Source organism: Dermochelys coriacea, chromosome 5 (genome assembly GCF_009764565.3).
Source record: "Dermochelys coriacea isolate rDerCor1 chromosome 5, rDerCor1.pri.v4, whole genome shotgun sequence".
Classification (NCBI taxonomy): domain Eukaryota; kingdom Metazoa; phylum Chordata; order Testudines; family Dermochelyidae; genus Dermochelys; species Dermochelys coriacea.
The window spans coordinates 73,091,884-73,112,786 of NC_050072.1; the positions used below are offsets into that span (position 1 = coordinate 73,091,884).

General features: G+C 38.3%; 1 protein-coding gene across 3 annotated transcripts in view; it reads left to right on the forward strand.

Moving 5' to 3' along the window:
• The first annotated feature begins 601 nt into the window (after positions 1 to 601).
• Positions 602 to 20,903, forward strand: part of YTHDC2 (YTH domain containing 2) — a 55,210-nt gene continuing 34,908 nt past the window's right edge. Inside the window, exons 1-11 of one of the 3 annotated variants that reach the window (XM_038402403.2) lie at positions 602 to 1,001; positions 1,960 to 2,050; positions 3,079 to 3,275; positions 5,185 to 5,384; positions 10,244 to 10,410; positions 13,476 to 13,578; positions 14,753 to 14,909; positions 15,645 to 15,752; positions 16,975 to 17,123; positions 18,796 to 18,931; positions 19,391 to 19,517. In XM_038402403.2, the coding sequence (XP_038258331.1) occupies positions 800 to 1,001; positions 1,960 to 2,050; positions 3,079 to 3,275; positions 5,185 to 5,384; positions 10,244 to 10,410; positions 13,476 to 13,578; positions 14,753 to 14,909; positions 15,645 to 15,752; positions 16,975 to 17,123; positions 18,796 to 18,931; positions 19,391 to 19,517 (1,637 nt within the window). In that variant the 5' untranslated portion in view covers positions 602 to 799. Of the gene's footprint in view, positions 1,002 to 1,959; positions 2,051 to 3,078; positions 3,276 to 4,758; positions 4,817 to 5,184; positions 5,385 to 10,243; positions 10,411 to 13,475; positions 13,579 to 14,752; positions 14,910 to 15,644; positions 15,753 to 16,974; positions 17,124 to 18,795; positions 18,932 to 19,390; positions 19,518 to 20,903 lie in introns of those variants that run through there. The other 2 variants (XM_043514524.1, XM_038402405.2) reach the window with 2 other exon arrangements.

Below are 20,903 nucleotides of genomic sequence, written 5' to 3' on the forward strand. Positions count from 1 at the left end.
GAGTAATTCCAGCTGTTGCATTTCTGAAGGGTTAAAATAATTAACGTACTGGATTTATTTAAACGAAAGTTTTTACCTTTTTTTTCCTCTTTGTGTGTTTGTTGTTTTGGTCAGTTTTTAATTGCTTTATTTTTGGAGGTTTTTGTAAAAACTATAGCTTTTAAAAGAAAGAGCATAAGTGAGGAGAGCAACCTAGGAAGGCAAATCCCATTGACCTTTAGGGGCTTAGGACCTTAAATCTGAGGAGGGGTCCTTCGGCAAGTGTAGCTTTGGGTCGCTTTGCCGGGAGGTCACATCCGCACGGAACGGCACCGGGGGCCGCCCCTGCCTCAGAAACCGGGGCAGACAAGCGCCGCAGGAGCTTCAGCCTGGCCCACGTGGGGAGGGCCGCCCCCAGGCAGCGCCTCGGGAAGAGAGGCAGCCAGGTGCGGCGCGCGCCCCACGCTCAGCGGGGGCCTGGACGCACAGCTGCGGGCACAGCGGCCCTAGCCCAGCGTTCCGCGCGCGGGCCCTAAGGCTGTGACACGGCCGCCCCCTGGCGCATACGCCCCGCGCGGCGCCTGGTCCTATTTCCTGCGTGCCCCTTCGCCCCGCCCCCGCCCGCAGGGACGTCATTGCGTCGCGGCTCCCCACCCTCCCCCCTTTCACTTTCCCTCTGAGCCCCGCACGGCCGGCCCGGCGGCTGCCTGGTGACCTGGCCGCGGGCAGGTGCGCGCGCGCGCGGCCTGCTCCGGCCGCCAGAGGGAGCCCTGCAGCCCCGGGGCCTGTCTGGGAGCGAGTGTCTCGTCCTCGCAGGGCCATGTCCCGGCCCAGCAGCGTGTCCCCCCGGCCCCCCAGCAGCGCCCTGTGTGGCGGGGGCCCGGCCGCCGCCGCCGCCGCCGCCGCCGCCTCCGGCTCGGGCAGCGGCCGGGCCAGGGGGCTGAAGGACATCCGCATCGACGAGGAGGTGAAGATCGCGGTGAACATCGCCCTGGAGCGGTTCCGCTACGGGGACCAGAGAGGTGACCGCGGGTCGGGATGATACGGAGGCACCTGGGAGGGAGTCGGTGGGTGGGGCGCTGGGGGCCGAGGGGGCTTCTGGGTGAGCAGAGAGATCTGTCTGTCTGGGGCGGGGAGTGATCTCGACAGGGAGTGTGAGGAGGTGTTGCTGGGAGGCAGGGCTTGGGTGGGGGGTGGTGACCTGGGCAGGGGCGTGGTGGGGGAGCGCAGGGCTTGGGTGGGGGGGGGGTGACCTAGGCAAGAGTTGGGGAAGGCTTGGATTGGGTTGGGGGGTGATCTGGGTGGCGGACTGGACAGGACATGAGGAGGGGGGATGTTATACTGTTGCCCCATTCTGGTAGCAGAAGCTTTCAGCATTGAGTACCTGTTGAGATGAATTTAGGGTGATGGGGCTGGCAGCATGTCATGTCTGAGCAATAATATTCATGGCTAGAACATGTCTCGAGTGCTGGTGCTTCATGCATGTTTGCCACCCTATGCTGTTTTGAGGTTCCATGGATGCTTAGTGCATCTTGTATCCCTATTAGTTGTGTGAGCTGTAGCCCAACACAATGAGCTCCTATACCACTCCAGTCCCCTAATTGCCCAAGTGCTATATTGGCCAAAATATTCAATGGGGAATAGTGGACATGACTCCCTGGCACTTGTACCACTGAGATCTGGCACTGGGCCTGGCAAATGACTGCAGTTGCCTGAAAAAGCTAGGAACCACTACAGTAGATAGTGGCAAGGGTTTTATATGTTTTAGGGGAAAGATAGTTCTATTTTGTTAGTGAGAAGTACAGGTTTGTCTCCTCTTTTGGGAGAAGATAAATGAGACTAATTTGTTTGGAGGTTAGAGATCGCTGCTTGTTTTGGCATGGAAATAAGCAAATATTTCTCATTTTCTTGAAATAGGGAAGAAGTAACATGCTGATTAAGTTGTGTTATATCTTCTAATTTTTTTTTAAAATTTTCTAGAAATGGAATTTCCTTCTTCTCTGACTAGTACTGAAAGAGCATTTATTCACCGACTGAGTCAGTCTCTTGGTCTAATTTCTAAAAGTAAAGGGTAAGTTAATGTGAGATTAGTTGTGTTAATACTAAAAATGAAAGTCCATATATCTCTTTAAAAGGCAATATATATATATTTCCAGTATTTCTTGTAGTTTGACTGAGGGCCAGATAATTCAGGAGGGTCTTGTAGGGAAGAGATACTGAAGTTCCTTGCAGGGTTCTTTGAGCACTATTTCTCTGGTTTAAGGAATTTGGGGCCTATACAGTTTGGGAAGCCTTGCCCCCTCTCTACCTTATGGATCTGTGAAATTGACAAAGAAAGGACTCTCTTTCCACCCAGTGCCAGGAGTCATTCTGCTCTGAACTGTATTGCCTCCTGACCAAGATTCAGCATGGAATCTGGGAGCTTGGTAAGGGACAATATCATCGAGAGCAGCATCTCCCTTACTCCTAGACATTTGTGAGAACATCTTTACAGAGTAATGGAGGAAAGGGGTTGGATGGTACTGCAGGGATGGGTTTACTCCCCAAGTCGCTCTGCATTTCAACCTTCTAAGTAGAAAAGGGGAGATCTTCATATAGAGGGCCCTTTTCATGCTGAGGTAAACAGAAGATGATCAAGGCCCAAAAGTTGTAGGGTCACCCTGCAGAAGAGGAAACGGAGCACAGTGTATATAAGGGACATAAAAATCTGGACTTGCTGATAGATCAGTTGGAGAAGCATCCTAAGAAATGTGTTGCTCAAACTCAGTCTTTTTCTTCTTTGATTCTTGAGATAACTACTGAAGGGGTACTGTCAAAGTTCAAAAGCCTGATTATGAGCACTGACATAATAGTGGGTCTTTGAGTCAGAATCATAAAACCAGGTTGACGTTTTGCTTAGGCATTCTGTTGGATCTCTTAAATTAATAGTGTGCTGGACGCTTCCCTTATTCTGTGGGGTTTTTTGTGGTATTTAGTATGTTGTTAGACTTTTTTTGTAGGTCACCTTAATATAATTTAGGACTTAATTGTCAAAAGATTTGTATGTATAAGTAAAATAGTTACTACATAGCAAAATGAATTTTTTTTTCTTTTTTTCAGAAAGGGAGCAAACAGATATTTAACCATAAAGAAGAAAGATGGATCAGAATTGGCTCATACAGTAATGGCCTGTAGTTTGACCCCCAATACAAAACATGCTATTAGGAGCCTAATTCAGAGATTTCCTGTGACCAATAAAGAACGCACTGAACTTCTACCAAAAACAGAACGAGGAAATGTGTTTGCTGTTGAAGCTGGTATGTGCAGTATAATCTGATAAGAGTTTGTGAATTCATATTGTTAGACAATAACATGCTTTTCATTTTCTCATTCCATGCTATACTATTGACTTCTTCCTATTAAAATAAGAAGGAACCTTATATTTGTATTATATTAATTGTATTCCGGCTCTAGACATGGTCCGTAACCTAAAGAGTTTCCAATTCAGACTTCTTAAATCTCCACTAAATGAGATAACTAGTTCAAATATGCATTTGATAAATTATCATATGCTAGAACACTGACCTTTTAACAGGATTATTACTTGAACAGGTATTCAGGTACGAGGGCTTAATTGTATTTCTGTATAGGAAGTTTGATCTAGTGCACAGAAAACTCTACTTCATTTGACATTACGTATTTTATGATGGTTCTAAATACTACTACACATCTTTTTCTTAAGGTTGTGTTATAATAAGGTTAACAAGACTAGGATTTTGTGTGGTTGGAAGCCATTGTTTAATACCCATATGGCAGTGCTTTTTGAAGAAGGGTGTGTAGGATTTGATATAGTAGTGTACAAATAGTAAGTCTATTTACCTATCCAGCCTGCTTAGCCAATTATTTGCTCCTGTCCAGCTCAGTCTGTTAGCCTGTGTCAAGAAGTAGCAGCAATAAAGGACTCAAGTTTGTACTGAATTTGCATTTTCTGACTTTTTCATGGTGTGAAGGTGTTTCTTGTTAGTTAGATTTGACATTCTCAGTAAGCTTATATTAAAATTGCTTGAATTGATGTTTTGCAAGAAGCATAAAAACCTACCTACAATTTATTTTAGAATTTATTTTTAGCTTATTCAATAGTGATGAACATAAATAGTTTGGTTTTTAGGTAGTTTAACATTAGACTTGTAGAAGAGCCTCTTACGCTAAAGATTTTTAGGAACCTTGCATGTTTATGGTATGTGCTAGTGTTAAATATGTTGCTATGTACACCGTGTATCTAGAAGTATAGAATGAGCAAAATCAGTTTACCTTATTCCAAATAAGACACGTGTCTAAGGGTATGTTTACACTGCAATTAGACCCCCACAGCAGGTACATGCCTGCTGACTTGGGCTTGCTGGGGTCCTTAACTGGTGTATAGATTCCCAGCTGGGACTGCAGCCTGAGCTCTGGGATCCTCTCAGGGTCCTAGAGTCTGGGCTGCAGCCCGAACCTGGAAGTCTACACTGCAGTTAAGCAGTGCTGCAGCCCTAACACCATGAGCCTGAGTCAGCTGGCCAGGGTCAGCTGTGGGTTTATAACTGTTCTGTAGACATACTCCGTCTGCAGGATTGGGGGCTAATTTAAACATGGATACAATGAATGTGGCCAACAATCATTAGGAAAGGAGTGGGAGAAGAAGCACATGGGTTACAATACGATTATACATTAACTCAGAGAAGGCATGTATGCATCATGGTGGAGTAGTTTAAAAAATCGTTAGTCGTTTATTATTTTAATATATGATAACTTCTCTAGGAACTGTGGAAGAAATGGGTCTGCAGGAGAGACTTAAACCAGCATGGTAGCCTCGCAGGTCAGCTTCTTCTTAGATGCCTAGATGTGTTGCTTTTAAATATAATGGATTGTTCTCTTTCCCTATAGGGCTGAGTCTGATGTTTTTACAACACTTGTAGCCTTTCCCAACTTTGGCAGTGAGATATTGGGAAGGTTAATCTTTTTATTCTTTCAGAAATACCTTTTGTTAAACAACAGAATGACTTCCACCAGTGTTCTAGAATGTGTTCATTTGTCACTTTAAATATCTTACTGCACTAACATGGAAACATAGTATTTTGTTAATACAGAGGTTTCTAATATGAAGTCAGTGTTCAATTTTGCATTGAATTCTTGCGTTTTGGAGGACACCTTTGGTGCCAGGTCATTAATTCTGTCTTTTCTTAGAGAACAGAGAAATGAGTAAGACAAGTGGGCGACTTAACAATGGCATCCCTCAGATTCCTGTGAAAAGGGGGGAATCTGAATTTGATTCCTTCAGGCAATCTCTACCAGTTTTTGAAAAACATGAGGAAATTGTCAGAATTATTAAAGAAAATAAAGTTGTTCTGATTGTGGGAGAAACTGGATCTGGAAAAACTACTCAGGTATGTCTTTTTGCTTAATGAAATTGAAAGGACAGAATTAGTTCTTTATACTGTTGGACTAACCATATGTGTTTTAACTGTGTGTCAATATGAAATCCTAAAACATTATTTATTTAAATGGGATCTCTTCGTATTACTCTGTTAGCTTTTCTTTGGCCTGTTAGTGGAAAGATTCTCCGTTAAAATAAATCACATTTTCTGTCTCCTTCTGCAACTGAAATATTTGACAAATCAGGTGCTAATATTAAATAGGTATGCTTCTGTGCTTCTCACATCTTCCTAATCAACAATATAGTTACTGATTTTTTTTCAGACAATGTAAAATGCATTTTAAAATGTTTTACTTATTTCATTTTTTTCTCCTTACATCCTAATAAACTTTCCTGAGTAGGTCAGACTGAAACCCATTGTAATAAAGCTGAAGACAATACAAAAACAGGGTAAATTACTGACCAAATAGCCTAGTCTGAGAAATAGAAAATTTTAAAGTGATCAGAAGTTTTGAAGAGCATTTAGGACAAAATCACCAGTCCTGTTGTTCAAAGACTTCGATCATGCAAGCTGATCCACATGAGTGAACTCCTGCCTTTGTATGGAGTCCCATTGACTGCAGTGTGTCCATCTGGATCAGCTTGCAGAATCAAGGCCTAAGGATACATTCCTACTACAAAATACTTTGGGCCCTTAGATGTAAATTAACAAAAATGCAAATTGTCATGGTGGAGACACAAACTGAAGGTCACCTACTGGTTACTGGACTAGTGAATGGGGGAAGCTCTAGACATGTGTATATATATTTTTTGGTGAGGCTTTTGATACAATCCTATATGATGATCTCATATAGGACAGAGTGGTTATCAATGGTTTGCTGTCAGACAGGGAGGACATATCTAGTGGGGTCCCGCAAGAGTTTGGTACTATTTAGGGCTGTCAGACGATTTAAAAAATTAATCGCGATTAATTGCATAATTAAACAATAATAGAATTCCATTTATTTGAATATTTTTGGATGTTTTCTACATTTTCAAATGTATTGATTTCAATTACAGAAATCAATTATGTATTCAACACAGAATACATGTACAGTGCTCACTTTATATTTATTTTTGATTTCAAATATTTGCACTGTAAAACACAAAAGAAATAGTATTTTTTAATTCACCTAATACAAGTACTGTAGTGCAATCTCTTTATCATGAAAGTTGAACTTACAAATGTAGAATTATGTGTAAAAAGTAACTGCGTTCAAAAATAAAACAATGTAAAACTTTAGAGCCTACAAATCCACTCAGTCCTACTTCAACCATTTTCTCAGACAAAAAAGTTTGGCTGCAATTTGCAGGAGATAATGCTGCCTGCTTCTTGTTTACAATTTCCCCTGAAAGTGAGAACAGGCATTCACATGGCATGGTTGTAGCCAGTGTTGCAAGATATTTACATGCCAGATGTGCTAAACGTTCGTATGTCCCTTCATGCTTCAACCCCCCTGATGATGGATTCTGTTTGATAACGATCCAGAGCAGACCGACGCATGTTCATTTTCATCATCTGAGTCAGATGCCAGCAGCAGAAAGTTGATTTTCTTTTTTGATAGTTCGGGTTCTGTAGTTTCTGCATCTCAGTGTTGCTCTTTTAAGACTTCTGAAAGCATGCTCCATAACTCGTTCCTCTCAGATTTTGGAAGGCACTTCCGATTCTTAAATCTTGGGTTGAGTGCTGTAGCTATTTTTAGAAATCTCACATTAGTACCTCTTTTGCGTTTTGTCAAATCTGCAGTGAAAGTGTTCTCAGAATGAACAACATGTGCTGAGTCATCATCCGAGACTTCAATAACATGAAATATACGGCAGAATGCGGGTAAAACAGAACAGGAGACACAATTCTCCCCCAACGAGTTCAGTCACAAATTGAATGAACGCATTATTTTTTTAACAAGCATCATCAGCATGGAAGCATGCCCTCTGGAATGGTGGCCGAAGCATGAAGGGGCATATGAATGTTTAGCATATTCGGCACGTAAATACCTTGCAACGCCGGCTACAAAAGTGCCATGCGGATGCCTGTTCTCACTGTCAGGTGATGTTGCAAATGAGCAGGCAGAAGTATCTCCCATAAATGTAAACAAATAGGTTTGTTTTAACAATTGGCTGAACAAAAAGTAGGACTGAGTGGACTTGTAGGCTCTAAAGTTTTCCATTGTTTTATTTTTGAGTGCAGTTATGTAACAAAAAACCCCCTACATTTGTAAGTTATACTTTCACTGTAAAGTAGTTGTATGAGGTGAATTGAAAAATACCATTTTTTATAATTTTTATAGTTCAAATGTTTGTAATTTAAAAATAATATAAAGTGAGCACTGTACACATCGGATTCTGTGTTGTAATAGAAATCAATATATTTGAAAATGTAGAAAAAATCCAAAATATTTAATAAATTTCAATTGGTATTCTATTGTTTGTTAGTGCGATTAATCGTGATTAATTTTTTTGAGTTAATCGCATGAGTTAACTGCGATTAATCAACAGCCTTAGTACTATTCAATAGAGTGGAGAGTATGCTTATAAAATTTATGGATTACGCCAACCTGGGACTGGTTGTTAGCACTTTGGAAAATGGGATTAGAATTCAAAATGACCTTTACAGATTAGAAAATTGCTCTGAAATGAACAAGATGAAATTCAGTGAAGACAAGTGAAGTATTTCACTTCGGAAGGAAAAAATCAAATGCACAACTACAAAATGGGGAATAACTGGCTGGGTGTTAGTACTGCTGAAAAGGATATGGGTAGGGATCACAAAATTGAACAAGTCAACAATGCAATGCAGTTGTGAAAAAAGGTTTGTATCATTTTGGGGTGCATTAACATGACTGTCAGACATGGGAGGTAATTGTTCCATTCTACTCGGCTTGGGTGGGCCTCAGTTGAAGTATTATTTCCAGGTTTGGGCACCACATTTTAGGAAAGGTATAGACATACTAGTGAGTGTCCACGGGGGCGGGAGGGAGGGGGCAACAAAATGACAAAAGGTTTAGAAAACCTGACCTATGAGGAAAGGTTTTAAAAAATCTGAGCACGTTAAGTCTTCAGATATATTAAGGGCTGTTATAAAGAAAATGGTGATCAAGTGTTATCCAAGTCTCCTGAAGGTAGGACAAGAAGTAATAGGCTTACTCTGCAGCAAGGGAGATTTAGGTTGGATATTAGGAAAAACCTTCATAAGTGTAAGGATAGTTAAGGTCTGGAATAGGCTTTCAAGGGAGGCTATGGAATCCTTGTCAATGGAGATTTTTAACAACAGGTTAGACAAACAGCTGTCAAAGATGGTCTAAAGTATACTTTATCCTGGGGAGCGAGGGCTGGACCTCTCCAGGCACGTTCCAACCCTGCACTTTTTGTATTGTAGTCTATGTCCTCTGCATTATTATAAGTGCTGTGTTTTTAACACAATGAAGTGACCTAAGAACACGGGGCCAAATCCTGCTTACTTTATGCACATGGGAAATTCCAATGCAAGGTTAAGGGAGCAGGATTTATCCCAGAAAAGTCAACAATTCTTGGTTTTATTTATTTATTTTTTTTTTTTGCTTTATGGCTCAACCCATCGTGATTTAGAGGGGAAGTGAAAGTGGCAATTAAGAAATAGTTGATACATGCACACATACAGAAGAGTTGATAGAAATGACTGCAAATTACAGTTAGGAAATGCAGACAAGTGGTAAGAAAGCGATCAGTGAAAAATCTGTGGCCAGTAGGGTTAAGGACAATAAGAAATAATTATTTAAATATATTAAAAACAAACAAAACCTGACAGTGGCATAAATTGAATACAAGATGAGGATGGTAAAATTGGCAGCCATGATGCAGAAAGGGCAGATGTATTCATTAAATACTTGTTTTCTGTTTTTGGTATTTATTTTGATTTTAAATAATGAATAATGACTGTAGAGTTCTCTTAAACTCTACCATGAGTACATGAGACTTTTCCTAAAAGTTGTCATGGCAAAATTGCAGTGTTGCTATTTCTCTTTTAAGAGAATTGTAATGTTCTTTTATATATTTGGTTAGAAGTTTTGACATCATTAAAATTTTGTTAGATCATCCTGTGTACCAATGCTCCTGATCTCAAGTAAGTATAGTTTACATGATCACTGTTTTGGGTCAGGAACTTGGGAAAACAGCATCTGAAATGTTTCAAATTCTCTCTTAAACAGGCTAGAGCCCAAAATAACTTCATCTACCTAAACTCAAATTGAAAGGTGCCTGTTCTATTTCCCTCACTTTGTCAGTAATAGCCCATTATGGGTCTATTAAACACTCCTAGAAAAAATTCTTTTTGGCTTTGGATGCCTTCTTCCTGAATCAGGAGCCAGCTCTGCCCTCTGCTATGAATCCAAGAGGGATTTCTCATTTGGCAACAACAGGAGGAGCAGTCTCAGCAGAGCCTAAGAAAGACTAGTAGGTAGGAGGAGAGAAAAGAAAGATCAAACACTTCAGCACCCAAAGCCTTGCAGTGATGGGGGTTGGCATCTAGGATAAGAAGCTTTGTCCTTTCCTCTCAATAATAAACAACAGAGAGGGAGAGAGCAGACAGCCGTGAGCTCCTAAACCTCTCACCACTTGTCTATTTCTGTAGTGATTTATGGTAATTTGCCTCTTTCCTGCTGAGTACCAGTATTAAACACCCAAAATACCCTAAATGAATAATGAGCTATTACAAACTGAATCTCCTTCTCTTCTTTATAAAATGAGTCAATGCAAACTGCTTTATTGAGTGGTACTGCTCAATTATATATTTTGTTTGCTAAGGTAGGAAAGTTGCAATCTATCAAACTAAAAAACAAACCCACTTTCTTCTAGATTCCTCAATTCCTTCTTGATGACTGTTACAAAAATGGAATTCCATGTCGCATATTTTGCACTCAGCCAAGACGTTTGGCAGCTATTGCTGTGGCTGAAAGGGTTGCCGCAGAAAGAAGAGAAAAGATTGGCCAGACAATTGGCTATCAGATCCGATTAGAAAGCAGGTATAAATAATATTACTTAATTATGTTAAACAAAAAAACCCCCAAGTTGTATGAACGTGTCTAACTCTTTGAAGAAAAATTAGATTTTAAGTTCCTCAGGGCAGGTAGTGTTCATCTCCAGTCATTTAAACAACATGTTATCTGTGATGCAATATAATAAATGATCAAAGAAACACAGATAGTTGGCTACATTGTGTGAAGTATAATATATGAAGTTCCATCTCATCAGATGTCTGTGAAAGTGCAAAAAACAGAATTTTGCTTGCATAGACTGCACTTCTGGGTAGGGGAATAAAAATCTCTGCTGACACAAAACTTTAGCCTTAGTTTGATCTGGAAATAGATAATAATTTAAGGAAATGTGGATCTAAGTTTTTCCTTAAGCACAAAATCCTAATCCATTTCAGTGAAAATAAAAAAGTTTATTTTTATTCATTATTTGTATAATCCTAAAAGTCTTAGGAGCTCTGAAGACATGCTAGTAAGACAGGGCCTTGTCCTAAACTTTTTAACGTAATACACGCTAAATAGTGTTTAAAAGTGTAGAAAATAGGAGGAAACAAAAATTAGTTGAGCCCTTGCCTGTTTTTTTTTTTTTAATGTTTTGTTTGTTTTTTATTTTAATTTGTTCATTAGCTAACCCTTTTCAGCAGGAGGTTTATCAGACTGTTGAGAGACCTGTGTTTTTTAAAGTGGGGGTGGGGGGTGAAAGAGTGGTTGGATGCATGGTGAACTGAGGATGGAGGGGTTGTCTGATCCATTGTCTACAGCCAAGCTCTTTCGATATAATCGCATTTGCTCCAACCCGTCAGACAGAGACAAACACCTACAAGATCTGTCATGCATTCTTACAACTACAGTACCCAACTGCTGAAGTGAAGAAACAGATTGACAGAGCCAGAAGAGTACCCAAAAGTCATCTACTACAGGACAGGCCCAACAAAGAAAATAACAGAATGTCACTAGCCATCACTTTCAGCCCCCAACTAAAACCTCTCCAACGCATCATCAAGGATCTACAACCTATCGTGAAGGACGACCCATCACTCTCACAGATCTTGGGAGACAAGCCAGTTCTTGCTTACAGACAGCCCCCCAACCTGAAGCAAATAGTCACCAGCAACCACACACCACACAACAGAACCACTAACCCAGGAACCTATCCTTGCAACAAAGCCCATTGCCAACTCTGTCCACATATCTATTCAGGGGACACCATCAGAGGTCCTAATCACATCAGCCACACTATCAGAGGCTCGTTCACCTGCTCATCTACCAATGTGATATATGCCATCATGTGCCAGCAATGCCCCTCTGCCATGTACATTGGTCAAACTAGACAGTCTCTATGTAAAAGAAATGGACACAAATCAGACATCAAGAATTATAACGTTCAAAAACCAGTCGGAGAACACTTCAATCTCTCCGGTCACACGATTACAGACCTGAGAGTGGCTATCCTTCAACAAAAAAACTTCAGAAACAGACTCCAATGAGAGACTGCTGAATTGGAATTAATTTGCAAACTGGATACAATTAATTTAGGCTTGAATAGAGACTGGGAGTGGATGGGTCATTACACAAAGAAAAACTATTTCCCCATGTTATTTCTCTTCCCCTCCCCCCCCATCTCACCCCCCACTGTTCCTCAGACATTCTTGTTAACTGCTGGAAATGGCCCACCTTGATTATCACCACAAAAGGTTTTCCTCCTTTCCTCCCCCCTTCCTGCTGGTAATAGCTCATCTTAAGTGATCACTCTCCTTACAGTGTGTATGATAAAACCCATTGTTTCATGTTCTCTGTGTGTGTATATAAATCTCCCCACTGTATTTTCCACCGAATGCATCCGATGAAGTGAGCTGTAGCTCACGAAAGCTTATGCTCAAATAAATTTGTTAGTCTCTAAGGTGCCACAAGTACTCCTTTTCTTTTTGAGGGGAATGAGAGAGAGACAGGGAGAACAGTGGAATTTCCAACAGTAATTGACAAGAGGAGAAGAACAACTGAGCATTTGGGAGGGAAAGTAGTTTATTTTTTTAGTCCTGTTAAACATTAGATGACGGGGCTACCAAGGAGGAGAACTGGAGAGGCAGTCATAGATGTTAATCTGAACAGAGGTAAATACCTTTAGGCTGGTTTCTTCTTTTTGAGAGGCTGAATGAATTCCCAGCTATTTTCCTGTGTGTCTCCCTTTGCCGCTACGCTTTATATGTCTGCAAAAAAACCCAAACCCTTGCTAGAGGTGGATGTTAGGCATTTGTTGGGGCTTGAATTGGTGGGGGAAAAGTAGTGGCAGTCTCCCAAGCTCTGCCCACACATCTCGCTTTGCTTATTGGGGGCACCAAAATGAGATGCGAGTACAATACAAATTTGCAGATATTCAGAATATAATTGCTTGGGCTCTACTGACATGAGAGCTGAGATTCTGGAGAATAAGATGGAAGCCTCTAGGGCTATGTCTACAATAGCATTTGCTGCGGTATAACTTATGTCACTCTAGGGTGTGAAAAAGCCACCTCTCAGAGTGATGTAAGTGCTGTATAGACAATGCTATGTCGGCGGGGCTGGAATAGTTAAGCAGACGGGCTCCCATCAGCTTAGTGCGGTCATATTAGAGAGCTTACAGCAGCACACCTGGATTGCTGCAGCTCCACCACTGTAAACTCTCTAATGTAGCTGTAGCCTAAAAAAGACTGGCTTGCAAGCCAGGCTGGTGTGACCCAGCTGATTTCAAGCACTGACAGTAGAAAATATTTTTCAGTGGTATAAGATGGAAAATTCAAGAGCATGTTTTTACAAACTAAGCCATCCTGTGGATTTTACATATAATTAAACAGTCAGGTTGGCATATATGTATATTCTCAAGGTTCTCATCTTAGGCATTTTTACTCTGAATCTGACCTTAGGTTAAGGAGTCATTTCTTAGTGAGCAGGTGTTAAATTTTTTTTAATAGTATTCATTTTTAATAGGAATATGAAAGAGAGAATGCCTATTTTAAATTCCATGTAATTTATAACATTGCAAAGAACTGAACATGTCTGTTTCATAACTATTTAATTAGGGTTTCTCCAAAGACGCTGCTAACATTTTGCACTAACGGTGTATTACTTCGTACGCTAATGGCAGGAGACAGCACGCTATCGACCGTGACACATGTTATTGTGGTAAGAATCCTTAGGTGTTCAATGTAGAGTGACATTCCAGAGTCCTTGACAACTGTGATATCAGGCCTTATTTTTTCTCATTAATTGGCTGTATATTATACTTAGTCTCAAATATTCATGTCAGCTGAGCAGAATATGAATAATTATTACTGTATTTGCTGCGTTTGGCTGGTCTATATAGTAGTTCATGTGCTTGTATGTTTTTCTGCATTAAAAATACTGCCAGCCTGTTTAGTGGGCTCAGGTTTTTTTAGTGCATATTTGAAATTAATAAGAGTATACAGATATGTTGAGGGGAGGATAGAATCCTCAATTGTTTGCAACATCCTTTGGAACTAAATACATTGAGTCTTAGGACAGCTCATGTAGATACTGTGGAGTCTGGTGAACATGCATCAGAATTCCATGTGTTTCACATTTCTGTTTGCAGTGTAAATTGAAGCAACACTTCTTTAAGCATTTTGTGCTGCAAAGTGCTCAGCACTCTGGCCACAATCAGGATCATGGCCCTATTGTGCTAAGCACTGTATAAACATACAGAAAGGTCCCTGCTCCAAAGAGCTTACACCAATTTAGTGTGCGTTGCCTTAGATTGTAACAGAAAGAATAGCAAAGAGAACAATAATAGGAACACATGATTACGCAGAGCAAGATACCTTCACAGTTTAATGGTTCTGAGTTATTTGACTTTTTAGAAAAAGTTACAAGGTGTAAATAATCTCTGGTCAGCTACCTGTGACTAAATTATCCTTCATGGAGGATTGTGTGATTTTTTTTCCTCTCTTATGGTAAATGCTAATCAATGCAGAAAAGTTATTTTATAAAAATTAAATTGTGGGGATCCAGTGATAACCAGATTTGTTCAGTTTTTGAGTAAGGAGATTGTCTTGTAACTGCCAGTCTGAAAACCCAACCGAGGATCTAAAAATCTAGCAGTGTTTTGTGGATCATGTATCGTCTTTAATAATAAGATTCAGCAGGCGTATTCTGCTCTGAGATACTTTATGCAAAATCCCTCCTCTACAGTTTTTTACTTTATGATATAAAGATGTATTTCCTTTGACAAATACTTGTGTAGCTTATTGGCGAACTATACAGGTTAGCAAAGGGTACAATTTTCTCAAAAATTTTGATCCTGGATCTGGGATGTTTGTCCTTTTTCTGCTTATTCCAGGATGAAGTACATGAGAGGGATCGATTCAGTGACTTCTTGCTAACAAAGTTAAGAGACATATTGCAAAAACAGACAACTTTGAAACTGATTCTTTCTAGTGCTGCTCTGGATGTGAATCTCTTTATCAGATATTTTGGAAGCTGCCCAGTGATACACAGTAAGTGAAGGTTTCAGAGTAGCAGCCGTGTTAGTCTGTATTCGCAAAAAGAAAAGGAGTACTTGTGGCACCTTAGAGACTAACAAATTTATTAGAGCATAAGCTTTCGTGAGCTACAGCTCAAGTGATAGCATATGCACAGATACTAAATCTGACTAATTTTAAGATCAGTTATTTCCTAACTAGAATTTATCTATCTCATTAAAACATAACAAAATATTTGAATAAGGGTTTGTTAAAGCTACGACACTTAAGCAAATCAAAGTTGAAATTGTGTGCTAACACACACGCCTTAGCTTGCTAGATTTGAAAAATTTCTGTAACCATTCCAGATCAGTGCATTATTTTTACAGAGTAGTTTTATATTTTTTTGGTCCTTTTGGGGTAAAGGAATAAAGTGGGGTATGAAGACAAGAGAACGAGTTCAGCTTGATGCAGAGAAAATTAAAAGTGCTAATAACTTTGAGCATGTAATTCCCAGCTGATATTTTCATCCTTCTTGTAAAATGCTCCTCTGCCTTGACTCCAGTATTATTTATAAAATGAACCCCTACCAAAGTTTATAATAATTCTTTCAATAAAAAGTTATTGAATCTTTAAAATAGCCCTTAGAAATTTGTTGAAATCTTTTTCTTCTTCATACCAAGGCAGATGTATTGGTTCCCTCATGTAAGGATAACTAACGGAGGCAAGGAAAATCTAAAAATACTGAATATTAGTTATTTCTATTTTCAGTTCAAGGAAGACCATATGAAGTTAAGGAGATGTTTCTGGAAGATATCTTACGAAGTACAGGATATACAAATAAAGAGATGGTAAAATACAAAAAAGAAAAACAGCGAGGTTGGTACACTTATTTTGAGGTGGGGAAAAGAAACCGTGGTAGTCACTGTTTTCTAGTAGTAAAACGTGACAAACATTTTTGTTCAGAAATAGATTTTTGTTCAAAATATTGAATAATAAAAGTCAGTGGATCAAAACAAGCATTTTTTTTGCCCTAAATGTTTTACTACTTTGTGGTATATTTTGTAAAAAACTGGAAATAACACTTAATTTCCTGCTGTTTACTTTTTTACATTTTTTTCTGTTCTCCACTTGGTAAATTTTTTTTATTTTTTTACTGTTTCTAAAGAAGCAGAATCCCACATAATTCATTTGTTTACTTTTAGCTGTGTGTAAGCATCGTAATATCAATAGGTACTGTATAGGCTCACCTCTGGGACTAGAATATAATTGTATCCACACAGCACAATGTCTGCAGTGCACAGAAACAGTGACTATTGATATATAGGGGCTTTGTTTATCTTTCCAATTGGTGTATATTTAAGAGAAGTAGAATCTAGAAAAACTCACAAATATTAACCAGTTTAAAGAAGACTTTGGTGAGGCTAAATAGACATGCATGTCCTTATTAAAAAAAAAAAAACAAAAAACCCCCCAACAGATACATTGTATAACCTATTAACAAACTATTTGTTAAAACTTAACATTAACATGAGGCATCATTATACAGTGTACATCATTCATGTTGCTCACTTTGATATAAAAATGATAAATCACTGTTGACCTAGTAAAGCTTTTATGTTTCTGAGAAATATGTATAATGACAAGTTACGGCCTCCATTATGTTGTTTGTCTAAGAACTATTTAATTCCTGTTGCTTGATCCTTTCAAAAGTTTTCTGCTTGAAGAAAAGTAAGAAATTTTGTGTCCATTCCTGTAGTAATTCCTTCCTTTACAGTTACAGTCAATAGTACTTTGTCCTGATCATTTCATGATTGAACCTTCTGTATATTATGGCTTTATTCTTTGCTCTTAAAGCAAAGATTTGCAATAATGAAATTTTGGAAGATCTATGCTAGTTACTAGAAACTGCTCCTGGATTTGAGCCAGCATTCTAACCAAAGGGTTGCATAGACAAATTCTTACTGTGTATGCTTTTTGGGGAAGTATTTATGCATGGTAATGTCCCCAATACAATTTTAAACGTAATTATCTTTAATAAATAAAAATGGGTATTAGATGTTTGCTCATTAGTGCTTTACAAAAATTATAAATATTTTAGAAGAGAAACAGCAAACCACCCTGACAGAATGGTATTCTGCTCAAGACAACGCTAGCAAACCAGAATCTCAAAGACAGAGATCTATCCCAAGTGTGGCTGAAGAGTATGACTTGTTGGATGATGGTGGTGACACAGTGTTCAGTCAACTGGTATGCTTTTCTTTTTGTCAGAACTGAATTTTCAAATACACTATATTTATATTAGTAGTCTGTCCTTTCTCCCCCACATAATATGTGGCTGTAACAGTTACATAAGACAATTTAATTTTAACAAACAAATTATGGATAGATCCTATACACCTGTGAAAAAGTAGTGTGTTCTGCTTGAATGTTGTTAACAGTAGTATTTTAAATGGAAGACTTTTTTAATCCCTTGCTAAGAACAATGAATTCATGTTAAAATATTATTATGGTCACAAAAGTCTTCTTTAAGTCGTATTTGCTTGCTTCAGTGACAAAACAGTTATACTGCATATACTCATGTGTAGTGACCCATCCTTTTCATAATTCAAGTTTAACTGGCAGTACTGGAAAAATCATCTTTTTGTTGTAAACTATGCTAAATTCATATGGAAGTCATAGAGACAAACGTGTTTGTAGGGACCATTTACAGTTAATCTTTAATGTATAACACTCTAAGTAATGTTATTACTTAAGAACATTAGCTATTTATCTAAATGTCTGACAGAATATACTTGATGAAAAATGCAATAAAAAGTTCAGATTTAAGGCTCTCCTGACAAATTTATTCAAGTACAGATTAAAAGTATTTTTGGTTAAAACTTTGTACCTTCCACCAATTATCATATTTGCTTAATATATAGTGTTTGTTATGTAGAAAGTTGGAATTACTTATAATGGCATGTCCTTAAACCACAGCATTTTATTAGTTAAATCATATTATAGAAGTCTTATACTTGTATATATTTAAAAATAAGGGACTGTTCTTTTGTAAGCAGTAGTAGGAAGGGAATAAATGATACACTCACTTGTAGTAATTGCCTGCAGTCACCTCTATCTTTACAACCTTCTTTGCAGTTCCAAATTAGTTTAATTTAGATGGCATTGTTTGTAGTCTATTCTTAACTGTTGTGTGTCTCAGTCTTGAGAGATGATGTGAAAATGAATCCTGGTCTCCAATATTATATGGGTATTCATCTGAGAAACTTCCAGCTCCCTGAAAGTGTTTATGACAAAATTTTCTGTTATGTGATATAGGAAAGGACTGAATCAAGTATAGGCTACAAGTACATGTGTACATATAAGATTATAGATTTTATAAATCTGCGTGTTTAGAGACAGTGATGTTTACAGTTTTGTATTTAATAAGTCTAGAAAATGGGTTTATAGTGAAATTGTTGATACAGAGGTTTTTTTAGAGGGGCACAAATGATTTTAAATGAGAAGCTTTTATTTCAGTTGCTGCTTAGAATATTTTCTTCCACTCTTTTACAGATTAGTGAAAATCACAACTGTATATTAAATCCTTATAATGCATTAGATCTTACCCTATTTTAAAAACGTATTTTGTTTTTATTTAGATAAAGTGTCCAGATTTACCATTCTTGTCCTTTTTTAATAATTTAGTTTGAGGACATGTGACTTTTGTATGCCACAATTCCAGTCATTATGAAGGCTGGAAACCTGTTTTCCTGTGATAATGTACTGGATTGGTGTAGTTTCACATTATTAAAATAGTGAGGGGTGGGTGAGTCGGAGGTTGTGTCAGAGTGAGTGTGCAAAGAATGTAAAACATTAGATTAGCAACTGCTTTAGAGAAGATTCAAATACTTTGTTTTTCAAGTCTATTATCTTTTTTCAGACTGAAAAAGATGTGAATTGCCTTGAACCATGGTTAATAAAAGAAATGGATTCTTGTCTCTCCGATATATGGTTGCATAAAGATGTTGATGCATTTGCTCAGGTGTTTCACCTTATCTTAACTGAAAATGTCAGTGGTAGGTTTGTCTTATTTTAGTAAACTTGTTTTTCTTACTGGGCTGTGCACCTTCCTACATAGACTTTACAAAATAAAAAAATGAAATGAGTTAAAAGTGCTGTGAATTCTACATCACTTTTAGTTTCTCAATTTTTGTTTAATTTTACATTAAAATACCTCAGAGTTGACTTACGATTTGTACGATTAATGGATTGTGTCCTTATTGATTATTACCACAGTGTTCTTGAAGTGTACATATTATTTTTTATAGAATCATTTTGTGTAATACAATGTTAAGTTCATGAGGATTGACAATGTTAAAAATGAATCTTTTGGTCCTTCATCCAGAAACCAATTTTTCCTTAGGTGGGTGGAGTTTAGCAAGGCTGCTAAATATAATGTTTGGAGGAATCAGTAACGTTGTTTGAAGAATTTCCTTTTTGCCCAAAACACTAATGTTTCGATTTTTCCTTATTAGTTGATTACAGACACAGTGAAACCAGTGCAACTGCACTAATGATTGCTTCAGGGAGAGGTTTCTTAAGTCAGGTAGAACAGCTGATTGGAATGGGAGCGAATGTCCACAGCAAATCATCCAATGGCTGGTAAAAAAAAACAATTGAATTCTTTCAAAATCTGATTAGTTTACATTTTCTAAATAGACAAGTTTTCAGTTTACAGCCAGGAAAAATTACTTATTTAAGAATATAAGAATGGCCATATTGGGTCAGACCAAAGATCCATCCAGCCCAGTATCTTGTCTATCAACAGTGGCCAATGCCAGATGCCCCAGAGGGAGTAAACCAAACAGGTAATGATCAAGTGATCTCTCTCCTGCCATCCATTTCCACCCTCTGACAAACAGAGGTTAGGGACACCATTCCTTACCCATCCTGGCTAATAACCATTAATGGACCTCCATGAATTTATCCAGTTCTCTTTTAAACCCTGTTATAGTCCTAGCTTTCACAACCTCCTCAGGCAAGGAGTTTTACAGGTTGACTGTGTGCTGAGTGAAGAAGAACTTCCTTTTATTTGTTTTAAACCTGCTACCCATTAATTTCATTTGGTGGCCCCTAGTTCTTATATTATGGGAACAAGTAAATAACTTTTCCTAACTTTGATAACGTTACCTTATAGTCTTGACAAACTAAAGTTTGGTTGTTTGTTTGTATTCTACCCTGTTTCTTTACTCTTTCTGCCTAGTGTCATTCCTCAATTTCAAAAGTTTTTCAAAATATTTACTTGTAAAATCTTTGCTTTGGAATTGTTTTTAAGTATACTGGCATATGGCTTCCCCTTCAATGGGCCTAATCCAGAACCCAGTAAGGTTAAAAAGAGTTTTTGCATTTACTTAGATAGGCAGTGGACCAGGGCCAAAATGCTTTGCCATTTGTATTAATTGGGAGCTATATATGCAAGACTGAAAAGAGAGTACATGCAAAAGAGAGTACATTCGGACCTTCTTTCTCTTCAGGAATGATTTGTGGTACTGTCTGTAAATAGAATATCCTTGACTTTCACACATGTGTAATCAATTCATTGTTCTAGTTATTAGAAAAGATCATTGTAATACAAAATGAAGTAGGAATTGATCTACCAGTGGATTTATATCAGGCAGATACTAATATCAGAAGCCTGCAAAAACAGATTTGATTTAGGGAAAGAACAGTAAAATTTGCTTTATAAGGAGATAATGAACAGAGGAATTTTAAAAACCAAATCTTTGAGCATGTGAATTTTTGTCTACAGAGAATACTAGGTATGCCATTTCAGAACACTTACATGTGCAGTACAGGCGATAGTGAGGGAAAAATACAAAGTGTGACTCAGTATTGCACACAGGCTTATGTTTTTCAACAGAAGAAGTGAAAAATTATTTTTCGCTATAGCTTGCTTCTACTTGCTTTTGTATAGAGCTGGCAAACTTACTTTGCGGGGATTTCTGTATATTGTATTATTTGGATATCATGTGCTTTCAAGTGTGAAAA